At 42.4% G+C, this 11,842-nt stretch overlaps 1 protein-coding gene across 1 annotated transcript; it reads right to left on the minus strand.

Annotated features, from left to right (window-relative positions):
* Positions 1 to 1,833: 1,833 nt before the first annotated feature.
* Positions 1,834 to 11,300, minus strand: klhl14 (kelch-like family member 14). The gene is made up of 8 exons (XM_068749057.1): positions 10,423 to 11,300; positions 8,451 to 8,572; positions 5,106 to 5,195; positions 4,387 to 4,465; positions 4,110 to 4,300; positions 3,450 to 3,608; positions 2,446 to 2,603; positions 1,834 to 1,974 (listed from the first exon to the last, which is right to left on the minus strand). The coding sequence occupies exons 1-8, from the start codon at positions 11,298 to 11,300 to the stop codon at positions 1,834 to 1,836; spliced, it is 1,818 nt and encodes a 605-aa protein (XP_068605158.1).
* Positions 11,301 to 11,842: the final 542 nt, after the last annotated feature.

Here is an 11,842-nt window from a genome sequence, read left to right on the forward strand (position 1 = left end):
ACCTTAATTAGTGTTCAGCCCAGCAGGCCAGCCATAGTGTAGTCCTCTGATAGGCATCACATTCTAGCACTGATATGACAAGTGTCTGAAATTCATCCTATCGAAAGCCGAAGTTGTTTTAATCGTGATTTTTTTTTGTGATTTAGATGAGTTGTTAAACATATCTCAAATGTTCATTTCAATTAAAGCAATTTATACGTGATTAACCAATCAGCCAAAGACAAAACTTTTCCCCATCAGAAAACAGAGAAACATGTGATATAGACAAAGACAAGGAGTTTAGATATATAAAAGTGGGAATATGCTTTCCTATCTCAGTCAATTGCATCACAATTTACATAGAATATTATTGTTTTACATATTATTGTATAATATATATAAAAACATGTTGATATTTCAGCATGTATTCAAAAAATAGCTTATTTTCTGAAAGAACTGAGAAAAGTAGTTTAATCATCAAGAGTCAATTTATTTTCATATTCTAAAATGCAAAGGACATAACAGGATTTGAGAATAAATCCAAGGTTGAGTGCACAAAAATGTTTCACTGCAAGCGATTATGTACAAGAATGAAACCAACCAATCTTTACAGAATGCAACAGGCGCCGCGCTAATATTTAGAGTCAACTTTTAACGACGTCGACGAGACTGGAGATATTCCTTTTAAACACAGCACATTCAATCGTGATCGTTTTAGTGAATTAAAAGTGCTGAATCACAATTAGTGCATTAAGGACCTCTGTATGTTTGTGTTTTCATACATTGGAGATTTCATTCCCATTGAGGAATAAGCTGAGGGACAACAAACCACAATAATGTCCTCTCCAACTATTTGTCCAAACACGCTACCCATAAATACACTGGGTATAGCAATTACAATCTGATTGTACCATCGTTGCAAAAGGAGTGTTTCACAGATGATTATTTAAGAACCAATGGAAAGCCTTATATTATTTTCACCTGCAGCATGAACGACATTGGCTGCAAGACATTTGTCTGGCAGACAACCTGTAACGAACTCTGTCAAACAAGTTACACAGCAAGACAACTTCAGTCTGGATGGAAATTACGAAGAGAATTAGGGCTGGGTGGTGTGAACGCATCCTCACAAAGATCAGCGTGTACCAGTGTCATTTTCTTTCTTCCAGTGTTAGGACCCTCACACACCTGCAGGTGTAGCTAGAATATATTTTTGTTTACACCGTGACAGTTACAGGAAATGCTTCTGGAGAGGTTCCCATTTAAAATATCTAAAATGCGGATACTTAGAGGAAAAATAATGAAAAATAAAAGCGTTGCGTGACGCAGCCGGATAAGTGCACATTCAGAGAAAAGTCACTTGTGAATATTTACACCATACATACATAACTCACCCAGCCCTAGTTTAACCCCCATGATAATTAGAGACTGATCACCTTTCCTCTCAGAGTCACTCTGTGGAACGACACTGCATTTGGTTGGAATGAAGCTTCTACTGAATACAAGATACAATGGATTTGAAAGCTATAATTCAGTTCAACTATGCGTGCTATCAAAGAGAAGCCGAAAACACTTACTATCACTTTAAATCAAATATGATCCTGACAATTTCTTAGAACACACATGAGTTTAAATACATGAGTTACACAATTCATTTTTTTTTTTCAAACCTTCAGTAAGGAAAAATGAAAGTGCTCTGGTCAAACCTGTAAAAAAATAATTTACACCCACCCATCCCACCCCGCCGTCATCCAACCGCAGAGTTTGTCACAACATTGTTGACAACTGTTTTGCTTATTGATGGTCCTTCTCCCATTCGCTCTCCTGCTCCTCTTCCCCATTCCCCATTAGTTGTCATTTGTTAAAGGGAAGGCAGGCCGGCAGTATGACGGTGGAACAGGACGGACCCGCCAAGGGCTCTGCCACCTCTCCCTCCAGCTCTGTCCACGTTGCTTTTTCTGGGCAGTAGCAGATGGTGGAAGACTTGTAGGCCCCCTAGGGACAAAAGAAAATCCAGTGATCATCTCAGTGCAGTCTGGATCTCCAAAACAGACTGCCATTTAAATAACATAGTCAGGAGAGATTATGTATGGTGTTTAAAAAAAAGAGAAAATACATTATTTTGTCACCATATTCAAATAGCATTTTCTTTACGATGTGAAGTGGGCTGTAACTTAATGTTCTATTGGACCACTGTTGACCAGAAACTAATAAAAACCACTATTTATTGTTGTTTGTGTGCCGTTGGCTAAAAACACTTTAGCCAGATATTTAAGATATCATTAAGCCTTTTTAAGTAAAGTAATTAGGCTGGCCTTTCCTGCCTGAGAGCGACATGGAGAGGAAAAGAACGGAGTTAAAAAGAATCAAAACAGTCTATGTGGAATTTGTCATTGCAATAAAAACATAAACTTATTTATTTATTGGTTAATTTAACGTAGTATAATTTGATATGTAGGAATATACCATGCTCCAGCTGTAGCCCCCCACCAGGAAGATGCTGTCGTCCAAAACAGCACAGCCCGGGCCACTGCGACCCTCCAGGATGGGGGTCTGCAGGATGTTCCACTGGTCAGCTTTTGGGTCATAACACTCCACCAACATCACGTCTAGATGGGAGAAACCTTTATGAGGGAGGAGGAGAAACATCTTAAAATAATGTCAATACTCCAGATTATCACAGGCAGTTGCTGCGACCTGAATCAGCGAGCTAAGGTCGCAGCAATAAGATTTAAGTTGAACACATTTCTGCAATTGGTCCCTTACTGGTTTATCCATAAATGAAAAGGCTGTTGAAGACGGTGACATTGCACTTCTGTGTATATGTTGCCATGTAAATATTTTTTTTATTTAAACTACACTTAAATCATCCTGATCAAGAAGATTAGAGTTTTAATAATTATCTCCCCCTGAAAACATCATGTTTGAATCATTGATTGTATGAAGTCATGAATATTTCATATTTATGGACACATACATTCATACAGAAGAAAGATAATAAGTGAAGGATGTTTGTCGGTGTCACAGATGCTGGATGAAGAGGCAATCAAGGGAAACACACACACACACACACACACACACACAGAAACAAACAAACCATAGACATGTACAGAAAAACTCCACTTTGCATGTCGGTTTATTGTTGCAGATCTCTGGGTACTTTTTCTTGAGCAGCAACTGTCGAAGCAAAAAGCCAATCAAAGTTTTCAAATTGTTCACCACGTGAACAACTAACACATTTAAATAAAAGAAAGACTGTATTTCAAAGAAGAAACATTTAATTCCAGCCTTTCACAATTCCCTTTGAAAATCTTCTTGTTCAAATGCAAAACGCTAAACAGATTGACAAACTGTTTTTTTTTTTTTACATTGTGTGACTTGAATAACGGTTTGATGAAGAGGGACGCGGCCGTGAGCTGGCAGCTCTTCCACGCAGCTTTGAAACAATAACATCAATCTCAAGTACAAACCTTTCAAATGGTTTCCACCAATAGCATACAGGCGGTCGTTCATTCCAGCCAGGGCGTGAATGGCACGCTTTGTGTTCATATCCTGTTTCCTAGCCCACACATCCATTATAGGATCATAACAGTAGACCCAGGACACATACTCTCCATTGTGAACTCCTCCTGCAGCAGGAAGACACAGAACTGTTGTGACACACACACATATACGATGCGCGACACATCACACCAACGTGCACATTCTGATTGTGTGCAGTCCTTAATAAGAGTTGATTGTTTTAATTCTAAGGCTAATAGTTACTTTGGCTCCTATGAGCAAAGTAAATATAAATGATCTTTAATGTATAGCACATGATTCATTGTGAGATTTATTTACGTTCTTTCAATGTTTACATTCACTACATTTAATTTACGTTCTATCTAAGTGTCATCAGCAACTACCATATTTTATTACAGGAGAGAATTACTCCTATTAGTGGAATATTATTGTAAATACTCTTTCTACTCTATATTTATGCAGCAAGCATTTTTAAATAGCATGTTAGCATTGAAATGTTTTTTTTTTTTTTACACTCTGCAATGCAGGCAGCGCATTGATAATAAATGATTTTCAGAAAGTGAAATATATTTGCATTAAAATCTCTGGGTGGCAGGATGTGTCCTGACCTGATATGTAGATCTTGCCGTTGTGCACTGCTCCAGCGTGGGCCGCCAGAGGCTGTGGCAGAGAGGACACGTAATTCCACTCGTTTGTCTCCAGGTTGTAGGACTCCACGCTGGAGAGGTAGCCACTCTCGTTCCTGCCTCCAATCACATACAGGTGCTTATCCAGGCGGCAGGCGAAGAAACTGGCTCTCCTGGGGAAGGACATATCCGATGTGATCCATTTGAAAAAAGTGCATCATTAGTTATGTGTGTGTGTGGGTATTTAACCTAGACTCACCTTTCCTGCATGGGAGGCAGCTGTATCCAGCTGTTGAATCTGGGATCATAGCGGCTGACAAAATTGGTGCTGTGCTTTCCTGTAAGACAGGCAGAATCCCAGCGCCGATTACTCAAGCGACTTGCTCCACGTGCCTTTTCAAAGCTTCTCACTTCTCAGCCCTGAGTGTGTTTTTCCCACCAGTTTAATGAAATGCACAACTGTGGAAATCACTACCCACACACGATGATTCCCACTGTGATTTTCACAGCCACCGGAGTGAACTCGAGCTGACTAAAGTCCCACTCTTCCGATCACAGTTCTTAAGAGATCATCTTCTAAAAACATTTTTAATTATTTATTTGTGTTGACCTCCTTTACTCTAATTGATTTCCCTTCGTGCAGCAATATATTTCTGTATTTGGTGGGAAAAGAACAAAAGGACTTCTTCATCATTTACAGCGCTTGTATCTTGCAGCGACGGTCTGTTACCATTTCACCAAAAGAACTCTTAGCACTTCTACACCACAAACATTTTGGCGTTAAAAAGTTATTTCTTTCATGCCAATTATTGACAAGTGTAGACTGGAGTGTTGTTTGCCCACTCAGAGCTGATCTGTTTCTAGGATGATGGCTTTAAACTTGAATCAGCTGTGGCTCACGGTGCTCTTTGAAGTAGACGAGGACACGTTTCACAAAAAACAAAAATAAGACACGTTCAGGCCCTTGAGGTACTGTACCGTTGGGGTTCCACTGGTCCTCTCCACCCAGCAGCAACAGGAAATTATCCACCTCCACCACACAGTGATGGGCGCTGTTGTAAGGCATTACTGTACGAGACACAAGGGACAAAAGTGTCAACCACTAAAACATGTGAATGATGCAGGCAAATAGGCGAGTACTACCCCCCCTCTCCCTTTTCCTGGTTAAATGAAAATCTTGACTCACTGTGAATAACAACAAAAACACAAAGCTAATGTCAGCGCCAACAAATGTGACCATGCATTGGGAAATGAGGCGTCTAAACAAGTCAATATGTGATATACAATACACCTAACTAAACAAACACATGTTTTTATAGTTTTATAAATGTGTTTCTTTTCAAATTAAAATGAATGACCATGTTGAAATATGCTGGGATCATAAAAAACAGAACTTCTTTTCATCCATAAATGAATAAAATCACTATTTATTGCGTGTTAATAAACTACCCATGAAAAACTCTATCTCCAAAATGTTGTCTTATCTTTTAATAATATATTGAATATATCAAATCATTGTGGTATTTAGCACATGTTAGCTTTCATGGCTAAAAGCTCCCAGCTGTAACAGAACCCCTCGTGGAGGCTTTTTTCCCCTGTGCATGTTTTTCTGTGCTCCTTTCCTCTCCTCCTCTGTCTTCTTTTGCTAAAGTGACCCCATTGAGATGTAGAGAAATGGTCTTAGGTGACAGTCATAATGAACATGATCGTGTTCACTCAATAAATCTCGGGCCCGGTGCTTTTCGAGCACAAATCAGTGAAATGTTAAAGCCCACCTGTCTGTCTCCATCAGTCATTTCCACTGTCACCCCCCCCCCAGCCCCACCGCCCAACTCCTGATGGATCACAGTTGCTGCAAAATTAGACAGCCTTGAATCTCATTTCTTTCCAATTGGCCTCTCCCTGCAATCTCACTCTGGCTGGCTGACATGTGCCGATCCTGCATGGGGAGGGGAGTCTCAGATAGGAACTAGTACTACATACACTAAACACCAGCTTTATCTCCAACGAGGGGATTAGGTTGCCTGCCTCCAGTGCACCTCAAAGACGAGTGCCATGTGACTGCCAAATTTCCTTACATGCACTTTACATTATCATTCAGTCAGCAGTATGTAGGACACGGACGGGTAACTTCTCATTTGATGCCTAGCCACTTGTACTCTTGCTAAAATTCACCTCATACCCGCGTGAAAAGAAGACTACTGCTTACAGTACATCACAGGCTGCGGCATGACGAGCGCTGTGGGAGGATTTGAGCCGTTTGATCCACCTCTACAAGCCCCTCACACACAGGTGGACAGTGGGTTGCGTGTCAGATTATTATGACTGAGATTGCACAGCAACAGTGACAATATAGCACTTTTTTCTTTCTCTCTTTTTTTACTTGTCTTACTTGAGAGTCTGTCTGCCCCCCCTTTGTCAGAATCATTCCACTAAGCCCAGGGGTCAACATCCAGAGGAGGGCAGGGCGAGCACGTCCTCAATGAATCGGACGCCACCGCTCCGTCTACAGTGAGCTGTAGGGCTCACTAGAGGGAGTCAGAAACCTCTGCATAGAGGCACAGTCGGGCTCGGTTGAATGACTCCGCAGCTAATGCACCAGTGCCTTTACACCATTACAATTGTATCCCACTGAGCTGAATTCCTTTGTTCTAGGCTATGCTGCATAAGACGAGGTCCGCTTCCAGGAGGGAGGCTTTAACATCAGGTCGGTTTAAAGACGGAGGGCAGAACAGTCCAGCACTGTGGCTGAGCCTGTGCCTGCCTTTGTCTTGTGCTCATCCTCGCCGCTGTGGGTACGCTAGATGGCAAACTTCACACTCGAATCGGCGAGCAGTGGATGCACAGCCAACACAACAAGAAGGATCTGATTCTTCCCAAATTGTGTTGATGAATGTCTTAATCAAAGGCTGTCCCTCTTAGGTTTCGCCTCATTGGAAAGTTATGATTGAATGTTAATAATCTTCTATACCACATCCATTGTGCGGAGCCTACATCAGATGGCCACTGATGTGTTAAGGGGATGATTTTGCAGTTTTGTCCTTCCACTTGGACACGGACCATTTGAATGTTAACTTTTTAGTTTTGAGCAATGGAACTCCCTATTGACCTTTTTTCCTTTTTTGCAGTTTATACCCATGAGCTGGACTAAATGGCAAAATATAATATAAAACCGTTTCAGGCTGCTGTTTATGCATGACTCCTTTGTTAAATTGCATCCTGATAGATTTGGACAAACGTGAGATAAAATAGCAAGCAGCTGCCGAGAAACGTTCCCGGCAGGGGAATGAAGGAACTCTGAAACTTAAGTGTTAGAAAAAGCAGACACGGTTCACAAAAAAACAACTCCTGCCATAAAGTGAGAACATGGTGTAAGCTGCACACAGCCAAACTGAAAGAAAATGGACCCTGTAGCTAATCGATACAAATGAAGAGAAAATGCTGAGATATGTCTCCAACCAAAGGGACAAAAACTCAATATGTCCGGCAATGATGATGCAAAGCACGAACATGTGGTTTTCCATTAGCTCTTTTTGACCTTTGTAATATGGCAACAACACAGCGCCGAGCCTTAAAAGGTCAGAGAAGACAGAGGTGAGTCCTGCAGGTAAATCTTTTTAAATTTACAAAGGCTTCAAATATCCTTTCTATGGATCTTTGGGGCGGGGGTTATGACAACTGGTTTCAATATGGCATCATGAAATCAATCCCTCACTCTTTACCCTACTGGAATCTTCCAAAGGTCATGAGATACATCCTAATATTGTTTATTATTTAGTGAAATAAAATTGTAGACTTGCTTTTTTAATATTTCTATTAACAATACAGCTGCCGTCTTCCACTAAGCCCATCAATCTTAAGTCAACAGGCTAATTCACGGCTGCTTTTTAGCATGTATGGAGTCATTCTGTCTCATGTATCGATCGACGCGCGTGAATAATAAGGCTACATTTACAATCTATTGAGGAAAGATGGCTTTCATTATTGTTCTCGCTCTGCCACAATAGATTATTAGATCCAAGTTAATCTCATCATGCATCCTGCCAGCACATTTCAGCAAAAACAAGGGAAACCGTGCGTGAAGCTCCACAGTGCTGTGAAGTCACGCTCTGATTAAAAGCTTATATGAAAAGGGATAGGGATACATTATTACCTAAAGGATTTAGGAAACTCCTTTGCCTCGTTTTCTGCGGAAATTAACCTGCGTAAAAGTCATCCATAGGGCCAAATTCTGATCATTAAAAAGCCTGCACTGACACAAGGACACCTCAGGTAAAAAGAAAAATTGTAAAAATACAAAAGAAAACAGCTTTTGATACTCACTTGTGAGGATCTTCCATGTCTTCTTCTCATCATCATAGTACTGGACCAAATTGCTGGGGAGACGATCAGGTCCAGGAGGCAAACCACCCACCAGTAACAGCATTCTCTTATTGGAACGGATCCTGTAATAACAAAATTGTGTGTGTGTGTGTGTGTGTGTGTGTGTGTGTGTGTGCAGACAAGTGTTGGGAAACAAAAACAAAACAGGTAGGAAGTGTTGAAATAAAATATCCAACAGACAAAATAACCTCAATCTGAACCTGGACACCTCCAATTCCTTCATTTGCATAATTACTTTTAGAAAATTAATTGGCCTGTGTGTTTGGATTTATTTTTTGCCTCCTAAAATACAAATAATATGACTGAAATAAAGAATAAATGCATGGTTCAATTAATGACTGTTGCTGGTCCGGCTACAAGTACGGAGACCCCTAATCAAGCAATGTGCGGTCACATTTATCATGGTTAACAAAAAAGATGGCTCAACAGCATACTTATCCTTTTGAAGTGTTGCTGAATGGTTATTGCACTCCACAGACATCCTTTGAATTAGCTGTGAAAGTGAGGACGGTCATGCAGGGTGCCACGCTGGAGGCTAAAAATGCAATTGAGTACATAAACCTGCCCATACAATGTCTCCATTTCATTGGCTGCGATGATTCATGTGACATCGCTGAACCAGTCGTGAGATATTTCCTGTTTTGTATACGATATATAACCCTGAAACCACAGACACTACTGTACATGAATGACCATTATCAGGTGCTTAATGAATTCATAACAAATCTACCAATTAATCACAACAGGCAAGTGAAAAAATTAAGACTAGCCAGTCTAGTCAGACACATTTTTTCCCCAGTTTTTATATTTTGCCTTTTCATGCTTGGGGAAAGAAATACTGTCGTCTCGGTGCATTCTCTCTGCTGCAGGCTAACTCTGAAGTGTTTTGGGGTTATTCATATGCAAATGAGCCCCTGGACATAGATAATGGTGATTAATTGAGAGGGGCGAGAAACAGTGGCATGTGAAACTAATTACGAGGATTCCTAATTCTTTGCTCATTTGGGTCAATATTTGGCGAGAGACGTATATAATTTGGATAACGTGGGAAAAAGTGCATGGAAAACTATGTTGTTTTAAAAATTCTTTGTTTATATTTTATTGAAAAACAAGGACATTCTCAATTTTATGGCTGTAAATTCCTGCACTTTAAAGGTACATGCAGCGAATTCAAAAGTATGGAGAATTGATGAAATCTAAATATTTGCGGCCTCGTCTGTAGAGTAAACAAGAGCTGACAGCAGCACCGTCGATCAACTTCCTGCCAGCCCTTTAACCGCTGATCAGGACAAACAGGGAAGTAAAACATGAAATTTGGCCTATTTCTGGAGGAGAGTGAGACACGAGTCCTAAACACAGGCAGCGGTGCATTATATTATAAATGCTGCATTAGATTTTTTTTTCTTCTAATTGTGGCCTAAATTTGGGGGCATCCTTATACCTAAACCCGACTTTTGACGTGATTACCATACAATTCTGGTGACAATTCAATAACAGTTTGTATTCATGAGAGCTGCTTCAGATCAAAAGCATAACCCTTATTGAGTTTGCTGCGTCTTGTCGGTGCTGATTAGAGAGTAATTACACAGATGTGTGAGGACAATAAAGAGATGTTCACTAAAACATTAGCTAATCAGTTAATTATGGATACAGGATAGCATGGAGCAGATCAAGACTCTCGACAGCTGCTGTTCCTGTACAGGAACCCCCCCCCCCCCCCCACAACAATCATTCACTGGGTATCGAACCTCACAGTTGAGATTGACCACCTAGACAACAGGGGAGGTGGGGAGCGATGTCTGTGAAGTTACAATTTGTTTGATTGTAACACAAAGAAGGCATTTAATCATCTTCTATCTTTGCATGTGTGTGTGTGTGTGTGTGTGTGTGTGTGCGTGTGTGTGATGCTCACCTGCTGGCCACCGTCTGCCTGCAGTGCTGCCTAAAGGGCATTAGGTGGTAGTTCATGGCGTCTAGGAGTAGCTTCTGGCACACAGGGTCGGTTCTCATGAAGTCAACAGACTGCACCCTCTCCACCAGCTCTGGAGCAGGTATGAGGGCGAAGCGGAGCCTCTTCATGAGATCCGGCGCACAGTGCATGCGAGTCTCCCGGTCATGCTCCAGCCACAGCACAGACATCTGGAACAGAGCCAGCTCTGACTCCACCGGGGGTGGCAGGGCATCTAGCATGGCGCACATCTCCTCGAAGTTGAGCAGCAGCACATCCTCCACCAGGTACTTGTTGGCCAGCTTCTTGGTCTCATCCAATCCATGGAGGGCAGCAATCTTGCAGATCTGCTTGTAGTTCTGCACAGAGATCTGGTCGTTGAGGAACTGCACACTGAGCTTGGTGACCTGGGGGATGTTGAGGATCTTGCTGACGGAAAGCACCTCTTCCACTGTGTCCAGGGAAAGAGTCACGTTGGCCGTGTACAGGTACTCCAGCACCAGCCGTAGTCCGATAGAGGAGCAGCCCTGGAGCACCAGGTTATTGATGGGCCTGGCATTGGGGGTCACCATTTTGTCATCAGGAGAGGATGAGGGGGTCCCACTGCTGCCCTGGTCCCCTTTGCCCCCATCGTTGTGGATCAGATTGTGGGACGAGAAGAGAGATCTGAAATACTGGGAGCAGGATGCGAGCACAGCTTTGTGGCAGTGGAACTGCTGTCCCTGGGCGGTGAGAGTCACATCGCAGAACAGCTGCTTCCTCCACAAGAGATTGAGCCCGTGCAGCAGGGTGTCACTGTGTGTTGGGTCAAAGGTGGACGTCCTATCACCCGATCTGGACATGACTTCCTGACTGTGAACGCCACCTAAGGCAACACATAAACCATGCAAGCCGTTTTTTTTTTTTTTTTTTTTTACCTCAGGTCATTTATTTGCTGCAACACACGCATTTCTGCAGGCGGCTATTAAAACAGGCAACGATTATCTCGAGCAGCTGCTTGAGTCCATCCAGCGAGGGGGGGGCAGCCACGAGAATCCACGTCCGACGCGGCTTCCACGCAGATCTCTGGTCGTACAGCAGCAAACAAAAACACAGCAGTTCCCACGGCGCGCCGGTTTCATTCATTCTTAACAGGAACGGTGATTTAAATGGAGGCTGAGGCTGTGCGGCGCGCCGTCAGAACGCAGCGAGGACGCGTCCCTCGCTCGGTAACGCGGCTGAAGTTGTCGGACAAGGAGACGGAGAGACCCTCCGCCGCGGTGGACGGAGAACAGCCAACACTTATACCTTCTCCTGTCCTGCCGCACACCACCCCCCCACACCGAGGACACTACACGTCGCACAGATTTACGGAGAGTCACACAAAAGCAATTAGTTTGTATCG

Source organism: Brachionichthys hirsutus, chromosome 15, assembly GCF_040956055.1.
Source record: "Brachionichthys hirsutus isolate HB-005 chromosome 15, CSIRO-AGI_Bhir_v1, whole genome shotgun sequence".
NCBI classification, from domain to species: domain Eukaryota; kingdom Metazoa; phylum Chordata; class Actinopteri; order Lophiiformes; family Brachionichthyidae; genus Brachionichthys; species Brachionichthys hirsutus.

Coding starts and splice junctions, on each gene's coding strand:
- klhl14 (XM_068749057.1), bottom strand. CDS start 11,300: ATGTCCAGATCGGGTGATAGGACGTCCACCTTTGACCCAACACACAGT. Junction 4,301..4,386: donor CTGCCTCCCATGCAGGAAAG/GTGAGTCTAGGT, acceptor GTCCTTCCCCAG/GAGAGCCAGTTTCTTCGCCT. Junction 2,604..3,449: donor TGGTGGAAACCATTTGAAAG/GTTTGTACTTGA, acceptor TCCCTCATAAAG/GTTTCTCCCATCTAGACGTG.